Here is an 18436-nt window from a genome sequence, read left to right on the forward strand (position 1 = left end):
GAGGAGCGCTTGGTGTTTTCAGCTGGGGATAAACGCTTTGGCGGACACATGCCCTAACTTGAGAAATGAAACGGATGGAACACAGAGCTACCAAAGATTTAACTTGGCACCTGATGGTGTAGAACTGTAATACAGATCATGTGTAGATAAAATATACCGTTCCGCACAGTGCTCTGATTGCAAGTATGCAGCAGGCATTAACTGAAATGTTAAATATGCGACAAACCTACAACCAGCTGTGCACCACTGTATTTCTTGGCACACTGTTTATATCAGGTCAGTTAGTGTCTGGTCGCTCCACTTCAGTGCAGTTGTTCTGGCTCCACAGGTGATGTAAAGTCACTGCATGCATAAGTGATTCTGCACCTCTTTAGTTTAATGATTAATGAACACAAGGCACTGTTTGTATCTCAAATTGTACCCCTCTGTCTGGCAGTCACAAACCAAAATGTACAGACTACTGGAATCAGCACACCTCACTCTTCTAGTGTCCATTATGAAAAGAAACCATAACTGTACATGCACTCAGAAAACAGAAAATTAAACATTGCAAATAACACAACACAGTCTTTATATCCCTGCAACACTGGCACTCCTTTCTATCCATTCATATCCTGTGGTTTTACTCCGCTTGAATATGCATAGCACCACTGAAATGCCAGTTGTAGGCATTTCTGAGCAGCCAAAATGATCCTAAAATGATAATATAATAATAAATCATAAATTATTCTCTTGGTTGAATCTAGTCTATTGACTGAGATGAACTCTGCACACATTTTGTAGAGAAACCTTCCTTAAACAAGCAACCTGATTCACTGACATATTTCATTCATTGTTCGGGCGAAGCAAATTAATGAATGATGACCCAATGCTTCAGAAAACATCAATACTTAATTTTCTACAGATTGAAGATCAGAAATGGAGCAGCATTTATATCCACTTGAAAGTGCAAGAGGTCACCCGTATATATATAGCACTTAACAAATTGCATAAAACACTTGATGAAGAGCCAGTTCAGCAAAACAAAGGGAAAGCACTTGAATCACATCCACTGTATACTCTACACTCTGCCTCCCCCCATCCACGCTGGGCTTTATCTTCAATCTCAAGCACATCAGCTGAAGAGGTGTGAATGTGTGCAGGAGTGGAAATGCAAGACCATCGCATTGGAAATGCATTGGATTCAAAAGGATGCATCAATCACTGCAGCGCGCACACACTCCAGTACACATGCACAGAGAAACAGAAACAGAGAACAAAAGACATGCAAAGACCTGCTCACACACACTCAACAACATATGGATGAGATCAGATAGACATTTATTTTATACAGTGGAAATTTGTGTCCATTACAAGGCAGGAAAGAGTGCAAATATACAGAGTATAAATATGATACATCAACAAAGGTGTAAGTATACAAATATATAAATTAACAAATATCCAAAATCCACAAAATTCCAAATACACACAATGCCAGGAATATAAACACAGTTAATGGTAAGGGACAAAAATTTAAACATAGTTAAGAGTAAGGGCCAAAAAGACAAACAAAGATGATGATAAGGGGCAAAATATAAACAAGATTAATGAAAAGGGCTAAGAATATAAACATATGTTAACAGTAGGGGCCAAAAATGTAAACAGTGCAACGATAAGGGCCAAAAATGTAAACAGGGCAATGATAAGAGCCAAAAATATACACAAGGTTAACGATAAGCTTACTTCTTGGTGAGTCGCATGTAGTTGATAAGATATGCACATGCAGTATACACACTCATAGGTAATGATATACACACTGTCCTTCAGCTGACAGCAGTGGTTTCCAGCACTTACAGCACACTGTGTTTGTTTGTTTGTCATTGATGTGCTGCAGGTTTGATCTCCTTGCCAATGGAGGGGCATCCCTGACGCTGAGTTTTGAGCGTGCTCCGTTCCTCACTCAGTACAGAACTGTGTGGGTGCCATGGAACGTCTTTTATGTGATGGACACACTGGTCATGAAGAAGGTGAGCAGTGTCTCTGCTGTCTGTCTGTCAGCATTGGGTCATGGACTGATGGCTGCCTGACAGGAACTACACTTGTAAATAGTAGACTTTTTGTCTGACTGATCAGGCAGTTATTGAATTATTATTTGATTACCGTGTGGAGTATGATGACATTTCTCGCCGTGGTTGAATTCTATTCATTTTTGCGTATTCAGTGTCTGACTGACTCTGACTCACTGGCTGACTAAGTAAGCGACTAATGAACTCATTGCTTCACAGTCGATGAATTGATGTCTCAGGAAATGAAAAGACTAACTGGCGCACTCTCTGTCCGGCTGCTTCAGGAGGAGAATGACATTCCTAGCTGTGACCTGAGTGGTTTCATCAGACCCAGTCCTGTCATTGTTGCTTCTCCACTGTCTACGTTTTACAGAAGTTCAACTGAGGATGGCCCCATCATACCTGAAACACAGGTAATAAATACCACACTGTTAGGCTGTTAGGTAACTCGACTAATATCCAAGGCCAATATTTATACTTTTAAAAAAATTGAGATCTCAGCCTGTCAGAGTAGTCAATGAATAATGTGGCCATGGAAATTTCAACTTATCAGAATGTATCAGCATACATAAGGTATCAGCTTCATTACAAAGATAGCAATTACAAACCCATTGCCCCCAGTTGACGTAGTATGCGCCAGCAATTCCCCTCTTTCTTCTTACAGATAGTTTAAGCTAGACACAAAACATATATCTTGAATTAAATTTGAATGAGCAGATAAATGTTCATACACTTTAACCAGTCAGAAATCATAGAAGAAAAGATGCTGCTTATAGCTCCAGAACTTGCATGAGAATTTTATGTTTTTTTTAGTTTTCTTCATTATCAGTGTACTGTAATTTTGTAACAGTAAGCAAAACATTACAGGTAATTCAAGATAAGATAATCCAGCATACCTTTAATGATGTAAATGTGCCAGAATGTAAATAAATGCAGGCTTCAAGGAAAAGGGTTTAACAGCGCAACTTAGTGACCCCATTGCAACATAATATTTCTTGTTTACATCCCACAAAGCTTTATGGGAGCTGTAAGCCCCGTTTCCACCAAACACTTTTGGTATGGTACCTTTGGAACCAAAAGTAACCCGTCAGACCTGGGGCTCTAGTTTCGCAGACCGGGCAAGGCAGGGGTGCAGTACACCTGCGCTTCGCCAACTAGGTGTGGCCAGGCTGGCGCAGCTACTTGTCTTTCCCACCTCCATCCCTCCTACCTGCGCAAGTCGGAAAGAGGGAGGAGAGAAGGCGTGGAGTGGGTTTTACACAGCCGATTCACATCACACCAATCACATGAGCCTCTCTCCTCGTCCTTACATGTGCCGCGCGAAGGCATAATGAGAGTTTACTCAATTCGCCATGGCAGAAGAGAGCAGCAGCGTCACATGGCCAAACTTCTCCCAGGAGGAAACTGATGTTTTGGTCCGGGAGGTCCAAGCTCGCAGTGTCCGAATATACGGAACTGCGAGCAGACCTCCACGGGCTGATGATGCAAAGATAGCCTGGGAGGAGGTCACCACAACTGTAAATCAATGTTGCGTTTCTCTCGTGCGAACGCTCTCTCTCTTTCTCTCTCGCAGTCTCACTCCTTTCTTTGGACTTTTCTAAGATGATGAGAGATGCTGAATATATACTCCCTATCTGATGCTGTGGCTGTTTGTGGTTGGCTGAGAGGGATGTGAACTCATTAGTTTGCAGCTGTGTTAATCAAATCAGGTTGGGTTTCCATTACGCGTGCCAAACGTGCCAAATGGTGCAAATACCCTTTGATTTGACATCAGACGTAACGGGACAGTCAATATAGAGATACATTTATGTGCTGATTGCAGATAGTTGCACTGAATGGTGTTTTTTGGGTATTTATTGCATTGTTAATGTGCCTGATATTCTGGAAACCTGCCTGTGAGGTTTTGGTGATGTGTGCGCACTGTCCGCCGGTCAGCCAAACTTCGGCTTACATCGGCTGCGCTCCCCCTGCGCTGACAGTAGACCTAGTTTCAGCTGGCGAGCTTTTAGCGCACCTTCGGCGAAGCCTTTTGGCACAAAACTGTCACTGCACCAAGCTGGATCTGTCGACACCTCCCCCTGCTGCGCCGCCACACCCATCTCAGCCAAACTACCAAACTGAGCGTGCCTCGGGTTGCGCTGCTCAAAACTAGCTCTGCGCGGGGTTCGCCACCCTGCGCCGGTCCGGGAGACTAGAGCCCCTGGTGTCTAGATCCTAGGTTCACTTAGTGTTTTATACTGCAAACAGTACTCTTTCATGTGGGCGGGGTTGTTGTCACTCACTGCTCAGTCCAGCACTCGTTGAATTTCCTGTATTTTCACTGGTCACACAGAGGGAAGTCTGCACTTTGTATATTGTCCACAGGACAAGGTTGCACACTGACATTTTCAGAACAAAATAAAACAGGCTGCAGTGAGAGTCTCTCTCCATGGGATATTTAAAAATGGTGGGTTTGTGCATTTAGTCCTTCAATGGCAAGCTCTGGGGTTTAGTGTTGCCGGAGCCCAAAAGCTCCATGATGCTTTTTTTTCTTTAAGTAAGGATTATAATATATGCAGTTCACATCATCTGAACACAATTAATATATATTTTCAAACGCTTGAAGATCCACTCAAGTGAAGTGAAGTGTTTGTCATTCAAGAGATATAAAATAAAAACTAATGTAATGGTCAAAGTTGACATATTGAAATTTAAGGTGTGTTGATGGATTCACAGCGTCAGCTCATACACTGAGTAACATTACAAGTAAACATTCCACCTCAAAAGTTGCCAGCAGTTGGCCCAGTGAATAAAGTTATTTTTTCGACTACAGCTGCTGCGAGAGGCAGCAAAACATCCTTTCTTTTTGTAGTTATAATTCACTAATGTATGTAAAACTTGCCACAGTATGAACAGTGGTTACATAAGCTTCAAAACCAGCCACAACTCAGCCCTGAGCAGAGTGACCGTCCGCTATTGACCAATCAGTGGACTGCAGTGTTCACAGCTCCACCTTTTAAGCCCCATTTTCACTGAGCTGTATGGTACCATCCCCATTTTTGGTCACCCCTCTGTTGGGGTACCAAGGTGCAACACTGAGATTCGTCTCTAACCATTTATATACAAAATTTGCCCTGTGATTAAAACCTGTGGCAAAACAGACAAACTATTTAAAATTGAAAAACATATTTATTCTAACCTGTAGAACATGTATAAAAGAACATTTATGCAAACTGATGGTATTTCTGAGTAGCCCAACTTATTCTGAAAAAAAACCAACTTATGACAAGTATGACAAAGACATGGTGTGGGAAAAAAAGAGAAAGAAAAAACAAGCAAAAAAGTCTAGGGTTTCATTTCAAGAGTGCCTAAACAGTATTCTTCTCAGTAGAACATAATTCTACTGACTCAACTTAGTTGAGTCAGGAGCTTATGTAGCTCTGCAGTATATATTATTCATTAATCATCTGCAGTACACAGTATACCCCGGCTAGGTTTTATCCCTCTTCTAAGGCATTCTCAGCTTTAACAGATGGAGCAGATCGGTTTTGAACTAATTTTTCGTGTTTTTTTTTTTTTTTTTTTTTTGTCCACACACATCTGCGATTGATGTTTCTTTCTGCAAGAAGACACAGTTCAATGTAATTTACTGTAAGCTACATCGTCAGGCAATGAGCACTGTTAAAAAAATGCTTCCCGTGATAGGAAATGAAGACAAAAATGCAAATAAGCTGCTGATTATGAGCCATCGTGCTTCAGAGTGTAAGAGAAATAAAAAAAGAACATTAAATTAGCACTGCTGATTATATTTTGAACTAAAATAATTAGTTCAAAATTAATTGCCAACTATTTTGATAGGATATTTGATGTCATTATACTGAATGTGCTTTGGTCTGGACTGCTGAAATGTCACCTTGGGCGCTTGGAAACTGTGATGGGTATTTTTTACTGTTTTCTGACATTATATAGAACAATGGATTATTCAAGAAAATAATAAATAATCAGCAGATAAATAGATAATGAAAATAAATATTAGTTACAGCCCTATTTTAAAGACGATTTTGAGATGATCAACAATACATATACACAATACGTAAGTAATGTTGATCTTCAGTTTCCATTTTACTTATTTTTTCGTATTCAATATATAAACACCAACTTATCCTTGGACTTTTTAGGTACAGACTTAAAGCTGGCACAAATGAGTCCTCTTCTCACAATATGTACTTGGCATAAACATAAATGTGACCAATGCCAATGAGCTGAATTATAGACATAAAATGCTCCTTTTTTTACTTCAAATAGGATGAGGGTGCTTTTCTTCCAGTCCAAATGTTCTGAAGGACCGCTGAGGCAAAGAAAAAATCTTAGTTGTTTATTCTCTTTATAACACTCACACTAGTGCTGTTAACACCAGTGATATGATATGTTTATGCTTATGAAGCCTAACTGTCATAGAAAGTGCTAAATGCTAACACATTTAACAGGCAAGGTTCTGGACAAATGAGCGGGGGAGGAAAAACACACATCTTCCCTTGCACATACGAACACATACACATAGTTACCACAGCTGAGGATCTGTGGTTGTGAAGTGGTGCGCACACACACACACACACACACACACACACACACAGACAGAGCCCCACCCTGTGCCCTGCCTCTAATTTCCTAAAAGCCTAATAGCACATTTGTGTGGTTCTTTATTGTCACATTGCTTTAACCGGTCCGCAGAGGAAATGAAACAGATGACAGAACTCCATGTGTGTTTTTATATTTTTACAACCCTGAACCAGCGCTCCATTATTATTTTTTATTTGACAAGCGTCTGTGCATGTGCCTGACTATCTGTGATAAAGGAAAGAAGTGTGTGCATGCAGGAAAGCATGTGTGACGTGTGTGTCTGTGTGCGTGTGTGTGTGTGTGTCTGAGTGCAGATCAAAAGCAAACGAATGGAAAGCTGCTACTTAGCTTTTGGTAGAGCTGAGTCCATTAGCGAGGAGGGCAGTGAAAAGGGCAGTCTTAAAGGGGATGTAATGGATCTGTAATGAACACTTAATGCCCGGCTAATGAAAAGGCAATAGTGCAGCTGAAAAATATAACACAGGAACAGTCCAAATGGTCCATTCCCTGAGGATCTTTGTTTTTATTTTTCATTTTTGTACTCGTAAATATTTCTTCTCAATCCGCTTTCTTGTGGAGTCCACCTCCTCATCACAAGTCTCTCTTATCCTTTCGATGTCTGGCCCCTGTGTACATCGTTGAGGTATCTAAAAATGATCTAACTTTTATCTCGAACCAAGTATGGGAATTTATATGGAAATTTACTTTTGTCTTATTTGAACTTCAAATGTGTGTATTCTCACTCCAACCAAACCATCTGTGGAATAAGCAAACCTTCAGCCAGTTCTGAATGGCTCTGGGCTTGTGGTGGGAAACCAGAGCGCCTGGGAAAACCTCAAAAAAATGGAAGGACAATTTCCAAGCAGAAGAAAATCAGGACAAGCACTTGAACACATGACTTTGTTGCTCTGAGGCAACAGTGCCACCAATCACACACTGCAACCCTTTTTTGTCCAGCTATATATCATATAGTTTTCTTGGCATCACAGGACTGCAAAGTAGTTTTACCCATCATCTGTGTGGGTAATAATGTCTTTGCACTCAAGAGGTTAATTGCTGAGATCAGGGAGCACAGCGATGTTGTTAAATAGAGGTGTGGCGCAGCAATAAACAAAGCAATAGATGGGTGAAGGGTGTGACATATAACAACAGTGTCTGCCTCTAGTCTGTCATATAACATATGCGTCAGCATAACAGTGAAATATCACGGCAATAAAAATAATTTATTGTCCCTGTCATACAGCGGCTGATCTCGCCCTCTGCTGGGAGGGTAGGAAGCCTCTTGACCAAGAACAAGACTGTTCATAGTCTCCCCAGTTCGCGAACAGCTTCTTCTTTGAGCTAGCTGCTAACTGCTGCAAGCTGCTTTTTAAATCCCCCGGTGGTGGGTCACACACATAACAAGCCGTCAATCAATCAGTCAAACTTTATTCATATAGCACTTTTCATACAAATGGGATCCAACACAAAGTGAGTTTCTCTCACCTTGGTTTTGTCCTGGTTGAGTTGAAGAAAGTTTTCTGCCATCCAGGACTTGATATCTAGAATACAGTTAAAAAGGGCATCAGTTGGCCCTGACTCATCAGGAGACATGGTGATGTATAGCTGTGTATCATCAGCATAACTATGGAAACTGATGCCGTGCCTCCTAGTGACGTTTCCTGGAAGCATGTAAAGATTAAAAGCTGTTGGGCCTAAAATTGAACCTCGGGGGACACCACAATCCATTTTATAGCTTTTTGATGAACACTCATGCATTGTTCCATAAAATTCTCTGTCAGAAAGATTAGATTGAAACCAGCTAAAAACAAAATGCACCTGTCTTGTTTATGGTCCCATCTTGCCAGCTGTCCCTTTTACACAGACGTAGATTTGGCACTTTTGCTACCATCACTGCTGGCTTAAACCCTATCCCCCCATCATGCAATTGTACATTTTGTGAAATATGGTGAGGCAGAATAATAGCGTGACTTTCCCACCTTGAACAGGCAGCATAAAAGGGGCTTAAAATCATTTTCATTACCTTAAACGGAGCTGTTTATGTCTACATACGGAGCGGGTCCTCTTGCACAAAGTCCACCATGTCATTCTACAGTATCCTAGAATGGACAAATAAAACTGTTGCTCTAGATAGGGCATTTTCACTTAGCCACCAGTTTTTCTACACATGTGGCACATGGGGGAATTTTCAGTTGTGCAACCTCACCACTAAATTCTTAAAACTAGACCTTAAAGTTTCAGTGTCCCAGACAGTTCTTCGTTCATTCTTGATGAAGTTTAAAGATGGCACGTCTTACTTGTTCTCTCAGTGACTTTGCCAGTCTGATGCCATGCTGCTACCCTCACTCTCCTCCAACAACTCTCAGTCATCCCACTGTTGACACTCAGTGATCCCACATCATCAGTGACGCTGAGACATGTTGCGTGTCCTCTGCTTTATGTGTCTGCCCGCTGATAGAACTGTGATTTAGTCTGGCTCCCCTTGTTGAGGTTCAGCACAAGGACATATTCAGGAACACGCACCATCTTAGATGAAAAAAACACATGCATTCATATGCTGCTTAGATAATATGCATACCTAAACCCACTTAGGCATACACCTGTAAATGAGTCCCCTCAATCATTTTATTTCCCTCTTTTTTCCAACAAGCAGAGAAGATTATATGTCATTTAACACTGAACAGAGAGCAAAGAGGTGGATTTGAAAGTAAAAGACGATCTCTCCGCATGGGTGACAAAAGGTCAAGAAGGTGTCATATGCATGTCTCTGTGTGCCTGTGTGTGTTGTGATCTAAATCAGAGTGGTCCTTCTGCTTGTCCTTCACCTGCAAGTGCACCCAATAAAATATTAACATGATGGCGTTCAAAGATGTAGCACAGGTGACGTGGACTTTATGCCGCAAGCACCCCCTCAGGTCTAGAAGCAATACTTGAAAGAATGTCTCAAGTGCTCCCAGACTCCATTACCAACTGGTTTACCATGTTCTCACACAGCTATCTTACATGCTTTATATAAATCTGTCTATATATATTTGTTTGCGTTGGAAGGGGAGGGGGTGATGAGGCAGTTAGTGCTGTAGAGTGTGCATGTTCTCTTCATGTTACCGTGGGTTTGCAGGCCACACTAATTGACTCTAAATTGCCTATAGGCCCAAATGTAAGCGTGAATTGCTGTCTGCCACTCTGTGTCAGTCCTGCCCCGCCTCTTACCCAGTGTCAGCCCTAACTGGCTCCAGCCTGCGATCCTGTAAAGGATAAGCACTTACAGATAATAGATGGATGGATGTTTTGTTTTGTGGGGTTTTGCCATGGTGAGGCAAAACTGTTGCCTCTAGCCAAAAAAATTAGCAAGTGTAATCATTCACTCACTAAATTGTTGACTATGTCAGAATACAAAGCAGCTGTAGAGCAGCCTTGTTTTGCAGATCAGTTATGATCCAGTATGATTCTTTCCCCACACAGACTTAACATGATCACTATCTATGTGATGCCACTTCAAGCACAACAATATGCTGACTGTTCATAGTGTAATCTTAATGATTTAGTTGGAGATGCAAAATTAGGCTGATAGGTATCGTTGTCAGTGTCAAAATGAATTTATCTTTTTATTAACCTTTTTGTAGTCCTGTATATTTTTATGCACAGTTAAAATGAAGTCAGTAGGAGAAATCCAGTGTGAATACAGCTACAGCTCATATCATAGCCAGAATGTTGTTTACAGCCATTTCATCAGTGCTTAAAAATGTTATCTGGAACAGCTCTGCCACATAGACTTCACTGTATTGAGTCGGACAGTAGCCACAGTCTTAAATATGCACACCTGTCATGGCCCCAGATTGTTTCATGTTTGTTTTTCTCTCTTCTGAGTATTCTCACCGCAAACGCTGCTAGCAGTCATAAAAAGCTGCATGCTAATTAGCAACCCATTCCCTTCAAACAGGATGCTTCAGATATTAGTTGAGATAGTGAAACAGTGTTCGTTGCTGATGTGTTTTCTGTGTTATTTTATCTCTCTGCAGGTTTTACAAGAAGAAACCTCAATACCAGGCAGTGATCTAAACCTGATCTACCTGAGCTCCAGAGCTGCGGGATATAAACCGGTCCTCAAAGTCACCATGACACAGTCATCAATACCTTTCAACCTGATGAAGGTAAGATAACTTATAAAATGTAATATTTAAATTTCCTCAAAGCCACCATGATATTAGACTGCATATCAATACAGACTGCTGATCATTAACAACTTCTCAGCATCAGTGCTCTATATCAGTGGAACCCTAACCTGAATTAAGTTGTGTCTGGTGCTGGTTTTTTTTCGTTGTTGTTGTTTTGTTTTTTTTTAGGTTCACCTGATGGTGGCAGTGGTGGGTCGCCTTTTCCAGAAATGGTTCCCGGCCCAACCAAATCTGTCCTACACCTTTATCTGGGACAAGACAGACGCCTATGGTCAGCGTGTCTATGGACTATCCGAGGCAGTTGGTGAGTTTGCTTCTACTTTCAATGCTAAAACAAAAATAACATGTATCTTTTATTATGTGCACAGGTTTAACCACTCTAAGGCCTTTTGAAAGGTTGTTTAAAAGTTGAGGAGCATCAGCAACAAACGTTTAATTTCAACCTTGACTTGGACCAGCCAAAGGTCCCTGCTCTGAGAATCTGAGGCTACTCAACTCTACAGAGGGGTCTGACCATGTAACACCTTTTATGGCATGTGTAAAATTGTAAAATCATTCCCAAAGGTGACGGGAGCCAAGCTAAATTGCTGTAATGTGTGATCTGCAGCACGTCCGTGTGAAAAGTCTCACAGCGGAGTTTTGTAGACGAGTATACCAGCTTCTCTTTTACAACACAGAGTGGGAATGCAATAAAAAAAACTGTGGTTTCCCTCATGATTTTACAATTAACTGGCGTGGTGCTGCTTTTTTTATATGACGGAATGGAGGCAGAGGCCTGGAGGCTAATTGGTGTGACTTGACGGTCACTGGCTTGAATCCCTGGACTTTTAGGAATATGACTAAACACCATAAATGAGTAACACTCTCCCCTTCATAAAAAGCTGTGATGAAGATTCAAATGATCAGTGATCAACAGGACTGTGGAAGTTGCACTGCACAGCTACAAGTTTCCTATACTCAGGTTAACTTGCTTTCAACCACCTGCTTATTTGCAGTCATTGGGAGTACTTGCTGTGGCGACCGACAGTATGAAAGTCTGGTGGTCAAGTAAAATACTTTTTTTTTTTTTTTTTTTAAAGATTTTTCTGGGGGGGCTTTTATTGCCTTTATTTGATAGTATAGTTTACGATTGACAGGAAAGGGAAGAGAGGGGGGACAACATGTAGCAAAGGACCACGGGTCTGAATGGAACCCGAGCCGTTGCTTAGGACTTAGTCTTAGTACATGGGGCCCCAATCTACCAGGTGAGGGTCACCCCCAACTAAAATACTTTTGATAGTCAAAGTAAAATGTGGGATAGTAAGGCCAGAAAATATGTTCATGAAATCCTATGTGTTCATTTTGTTTCTGATATATATTTTAAGATGCAGTACAAAACTAGCACACTACAGTCTAATTCCTGGGCACCACCAGCAATTATTGAGTTGCTGTGAAGTAAGGCAAGCACAATATTTGCATAATTTGATTGTTCTTTGAAGAATTCATTCAGGTGACAGAACATTTTCCAAAAAACACAACGCTCTATGTAGACTGCATAAATGCAGACCAAAAGGTCCATTTTCAAATTTACTTTGGATATTGGCTAAATGTTAACTTACACTAACAGAATGCAGATTTCTTTTTTAAATTCCAATTAAATTTCAAACAATTTACAAATTGAAATTCAGTTGTGGGGCGGCACGGTGGTGTGGTGGTTAGCACTCTCGCCTCACAGCAAGAGGGTTGCCGGTTCGATCCCCGTGTCAGCGTGGGTTCTCTCCGGGCACTCCGGCTTCCTCCCACAGTCCAAAGACATGCAGATTGGGGACTAGGTTAATTGATAACTCTAAATTGTCCATAGGTGTGAATGTGAGCGTGAATGGTTGTTTGTCTCTATGTGTCAGCCCTGCGATAGTCTGGCGACCTGTCCAGGGTGTACCCTGCCTCTCGCCCGATGTAGCTGGGATAGGCTCCAGCCCCCCCGCGACCCTCAAGAGGATGAAGCGGTTAGAAGATGAATGAATGAATGAATTCAGTTGTGGTTAATTAAATGACCATGTTTTACACCATTCAGGTACATGCCGATGGCCCCTTAAAATATCTGTGCACATTCCTGGCTGTGTGTGTTGACAGAAATTATGGTTGTGTGTCTGCAAAATGCAGTGAAGCACATAACAATTATGGCGATACAGTATATCAGGAAGTGAAGTAATGTTGGCAGCCTTCTCTGAACAAACAACATCCATGACAGAAAGCTTTGAAGAGGAGCTATATATACTATATATATATATGTGTGTGTGTGTGTGTGTGTGTGTGTGTGTGTGTGTGTGTGTGTGTGTTTTAGCCCTTTTGGCAGTGAAACTTGCACTTCTAGATCCATTTCATTATTTACTAATATATATCTACTCTTTTTGAAAGGAGTGCACTTTGGGAATCATGGGAAATGGAAATAATAACAGCTGATGTATGACACAGATGGAGAGAAAATGCATAAAACATTTAAATTGCACCAATTCAAAACAAAACAAAAAACTCTTGTGGTGTCTCACTATCAAAGTTTGACAGCATGCTGTGCACAGTAGCTGTGGTGAGGAGGGATTTTCCTGTAGCGCCGACTACTCCTTAACGTTCATAAAGCTGCACACAGCTACAGCTACGTTCAAATAGGTTCTGCAGGAAAGGCTTTGACAGGGAAATGGCTTGGACATAATGGGTATGCTAACCCCTTTGACACCTTTACGAGGGACAAGTCCAGCAGACGTACTCCTCTGTGAGTTATTACTTATGGTAGCCCGGCTTAATGGGTGGAACATAAAGACGATTTACTGCTATGTTTTGTAACACTCTTGAAATTGGTGCTCATAAGTTATAATAAGGTAGCGTAACCACAAGAATATTTGGAGTGCATGTCTGGCAACTGTTAAAAGCAGAGCTGTGATACAAATGTAGAAGCTGAATTCAGCAGGGGGGCAACTGCACAGCTTAGTCTGTTGGTGCTCACCTGCATCTCTCCATTGACTTTGTAAGCATTTGCGTCACATCAAACATTTGCTGTGAACTAATTTTAGACCAGAACACATCAGCTCATCCTCTATTCCCCTCCATCAGCTCATTACTTGCTAATAGGATGTTTTTTCATATTTCATACTGCCTCATAATTACCCAGTTAACATTTGGTAAACAAAACACCTATCATGATGCTCTAACACAGCCAAAAGGTTATCCATTTAATCCCTCGTATTTGCCTCTTTTTCTTCCCTCTCTCCAAACATCTATCCCTCCCCTACGGTGGCCCTGAGGGTCAAAACACAGAGGCATTTCAGAAATCATGACAACATTTCAGGAAACATAACATTTCACATTACACGGCATTTCAGAAAACATAACATCTCACAAACAAAACATTTCATGAAACACAACATTTCAGATAAAACAACATTGTTTTTTCTAAACACGCCCTTGTGTTTTGACCCTCCAGGCCACCGTACTCCCCTTGATTTTTACCAGTTTTTACCTGCCTTCCTCTTTTCTCCTCTCCATCTCCTCTCCCTGTTTCTTCTAAATTTAACACACACACACACACACACACACACACACACACACACAGCTGTTGTTGCTGCCAGTTCACACAATGGAAATGGCAGAAAATGCACTTGGCATAGCAGAGCACTGTGCGTGCGTGTGTGTGTGTGCACGATTGATTTGGCAAGTATCCCACCCCTTGACGTTAAAGCGTTGTACCTCACGGAGACAGGCAGACAGGCCTGACAAGTACTTTTTCAGTACAAAGAAGAAAGTCGAAGTGTGTGTGTGTGTGTGTGTGTGTGTGTGTGTGTGTGTGTTTGTGTTGGACGAGAGAATGAAGGCCCTTCGAGAAGCACCAGCAGGAGTCAGTGGATGTTACAAAAGCAGACAAATGGAGGTTAACTCTGTGGTTCACCATGTTTTCAAACCTGTTGTCTGTTTGCTTTGGTCTGAATCACAGCAGCAACTTTCCCAATTGGTCTGGTCTGAAGACGAGCAGAGTCCTAGAGAGGAGTTGAATAACTGGCCTTGCCCTGTGTGTGTCTAATAGTGTCCGTGGGGTTTGAATACGAGTCCTGCCTGGACCTCATCCTGTGGGAGAAGAGAACAGCCATTTTGCAAGGCTACGAGCTGGATGCTTCCAACATGGGAGGATGGACGCTGGATAAACATCACATCCTGGACGTGCAAAACGGTAGGTGCCATAACATGACTGAACCATGACCTGTGCTCTCATACTGCTGCTATTTCTTCACATACACACACATAATGTCCACACCACAAACATAGTACTACATACATACACAACATTTCTTAATTCACCTGAGACTAATATTTTGATTTGAAGTTTATACGTGACAGCCAAGGTTTAGAGTTTCATTTTCTACTTAAATGTGAACAAGCTCAAAATATAATTCATATTCCCCCTCTTTCCCTCTCTCCACATCATTAACTGGTTAATTATATGTTGGAATATAGGACAAAGCTAATAGCAGTTTAAAAGTATGTTAATCTCAGCACGTGTCAAAGCGATTGTTGTCATGCAGGCTTTGGTCGACGGAGCGGAGGAAATAGAATTTAAGAGGGGGTGTGTGTGTGTGTGTGTGAGTTCCTCGTTGGCGTCTTGGATTTGTTCCAGCTGCCCAGTGGTATTTTTGCCAGCCTTTCATCTCTCCCTCCCTTTCTCTCTCTTACACTCACACTTGGACACACACACGCACATTGGCTTTCTCATCTTATACACACTCTCCTTCCCTGTCATCTCTCCTCCCTTTGCTTGCTTGTTTTTACATGTTGTCATCTTATCTTCCCCGATTATTTTAATTATTTTCTGTATTTTCCTTATTATGATTATATTTAAATAATAAAATGAAACCTCAGGATTTAGATGTGTTGACTGAATATTGAACATTCCAGTTTGAAGGTACATCAGATTACCTTTTTTTAATGGGAAAACAGGATTCTGTCCAACTTATAACTTTACTTTGCCACAGAAACTACAAATTCAATCTGCTCGTGGATTAGTTTGACTAATTTTCTTAATTTACAAAAAGAAAGAAAAAACTCATCACCACTGTCTTTGTTTGTGCTGTGATTTTAAGATTTGCTGGCAGAAGGTTTTTATTGTTAACAAGAACCAGCTCAAAAACACTAAATAAATATCCCAAATCTCAGAGTGATATCCACAAAATGAAAAAAATGTATGTATAAAATGAATTTAACAGCTTAAAAAAGCAGATTAAAACCAGTAAGTTGCCAAACTGTTCATAGGCAAGATCTTAAAAAAGAGAAAACAGATGAAGACAACCACACATCCACAGAGAAGCTCAACAACCAGATACCTTTCAGTGCCTTCACAAAGCTGACCTGAGGTCAGGTCTTACATCCATTTTCATGTCAGTGAACTGAACCTGACAGAAGGTCCACAGTAGAAGGTGAGAGATGACCTTCTTTGACTCCAAAACCGAGTAGCATGTGGACGGCTCACTGATTTTTTAATGCTGCTCCACACTTTTAGATAGCTGTGGTTTTGTTCTGTCATTTATTTATTTTGACCGTTTGACTGCTGATGGACTCCTGCTGCTTGAATTGAATATTTATTTATCTCCACTTTGTCACAACTGTTTTCATTGTTAAAACGTGAAGTCATATCAAAAACTTCACATAGACATACACTTGTAATAAGAGTTTTGCGTATTTTTGTTTATGAGCAAATAATGTATGAAAATTTGGTGCCAAAATAAAATATACGTACACCTACAGTCACCTAATGCTGTTGACAGTGCACTTTCTCTTAAAAATCGCTAATTTCCAGAATTAAATTAAACTATAAGCATACCTTGAAAACAGTTGAGAAATAAACTGGAATTGAAAACTGAATCTAAAACCCATACAAATAAAAATGTTTATTCTGATTAATTTACAGATAAAATAAAGATGGATGTTATTTTATTTATTTATTTATTTATTTATTTTGTAGAAAAGTTGTTCCCAAACTTTTTTTTTTTTCACATGCCTCTTTGGAAGCAAAAAGAAAGTGGTAGAAGAATGAACGGCCCATCTCCCTCCCTGGCTCATGCATTGATTGAACAACCAATTTTTATTGCGCAATCTCATGAATGGACTCAAGTAGAATTTTATTAACAAAGTCAAAATAGTGTCTGCATGCTTCCTATTATTTTTTGTTGTCCATCCATCCATTTTCATCCGCTTATCCGGGACCGGGTTGCGGAGGCAGCAGGCCAAGCAAAGCATCCCAGACAATCCCTAACAACTCTCCTCCTGAGGGACCCCCAAGGCGTTCTCAGACCAGATGAGATATGTTTTTGTTGTGCAAATGAAAAATCAAGAAGTGAACATGACCTGTTTTTTTTTTCTTCCCACTCATTGTTTTCCCTGTGATCATGTGTGCCCCTCCTGCAATTGTTCTAATCCCTGGGTCTTCAACGGGGGGTCCGCAACCCCTAGGAGGTCCTCAGAGTTGCTGCAGTGGGGTTTCCAACTTATTGTTGCTTTTCTAAAAGTTTTATTGTTGAACACAAATTCAAATATGTCTGAAATACAAATTAACATATCCAACATATTTTTCCTTTTCCAACAACCTGTTTTTGTGAAAGCTGCATTTCCTGTCTCACCTACCTGAAAATCAGATGCAGGTCAAGACAGCAGCCTGAGGCTGATATGGCCGTCTGCCCGACAACCTCCATCTGTCCAGCTTAATATGCAACTCAATTTTATACAATATATGTAGCAGGGGTCCTTGCTCTGTCTCTCTTTCAGCTAAGGGGTCCTTGCCCTGAAAAACATTGAAGACTGCTCTAATTCATGCCAATTTAGTAACCACAGTTGGATTGGGATACCAAGATCGTTATTCAGTACCTTAATATTAACTACCTCTGAGCTTGTGAGAGGCAGAACTGTACACTTTGACAGACACTGGTCACCAGGTCATCTGCATGCATTTTAACATAAATGTGAATCCTTTCCTTGTTTAAACACATATTTGTAATGTGTTAAAGCGGCTGGTCTGTAAAGGATGCATCACTGTAACTCCGGTGCTGTTTACAGAATCGCCTACAGCTACATCGATCGCCTGTATCTGAAGAGACTGGCGAGAGATTCATTTCCATTCAGATAGCCCGCCTTTCAAGAAGTGGTTCATATAAGAATAGATACATATTTAGAAAATGCATTTTGCAGCTCTAAAGGCACTTTGACTTTATAAACCCCCCCTCCCTCTTCCTCCTCCTCCCTTCCTTGCTGTCCTCTATCTGTCACCCCATCCATCACATTGCTATTCATCCCTCTCTCCCTGCAGTCCTCTTGGGCTTTCAACACCTTGTCACCCGATTCAGAGTGTGTGTCTGAGTGTGTGTGAGTGCGTGGGTGTGTGTGTGCATTTGAAATGCAGGTGTGATTTGTGATTTTCTGTCTATATGCGCACTGGCCTCTGTGGGTGTGATTTTGTGTCTTGAAGGGACAGTACTGTGACGCAGAATGTGTGTTTGTCCTCTTGAGACTAAAACACACCATATGGACATAGAATCATCTCATCTTTGTTTGTGTTTGAGAGAGAGAGGGAGAGACCATCAAACACTCCTGCTGTGTTTTCTT

General features: G+C 41.1%; 1 protein-coding gene across 5 annotated transcripts in view; it reads left to right on the plus strand.

Moving 5' to 3' along the window:
- Positions 1-18436, plus strand: part of LOC125885026 (teneurin-3) — a 409411-nt gene that overhangs the window by 320785 nt on the left and 70190 nt on the right. For all 5 annotated transcript variants that reach the window (XM_049570393.1, XM_049570405.1, XM_049570397.1 and 2 more), the window contains 5 exons: positions 1874-2006; positions 2330-2458; positions 10664-10795; positions 10988-11123; positions 14874-15017. In XM_049570393.1, the coding sequence (XP_049426350.1) occupies positions 1874-2006; positions 2330-2458; positions 10664-10795; positions 10988-11123; positions 14874-15017 (674 nt within the window). The remainder of the gene's footprint in view (positions 1-1873; positions 2007-2329; positions 2459-10663; positions 10796-10987; positions 11124-14873; positions 15018-18436) is intronic.

This window comes from Epinephelus fuscoguttatus, linkage group LG3 (assembly GCF_011397635.1).
Source record: "Epinephelus fuscoguttatus linkage group LG3, E.fuscoguttatus.final_Chr_v1".
In the NCBI taxonomy this organism is placed as follows: domain Eukaryota; kingdom Metazoa; phylum Chordata; class Actinopteri; order Perciformes; family Serranidae; genus Epinephelus; species Epinephelus fuscoguttatus.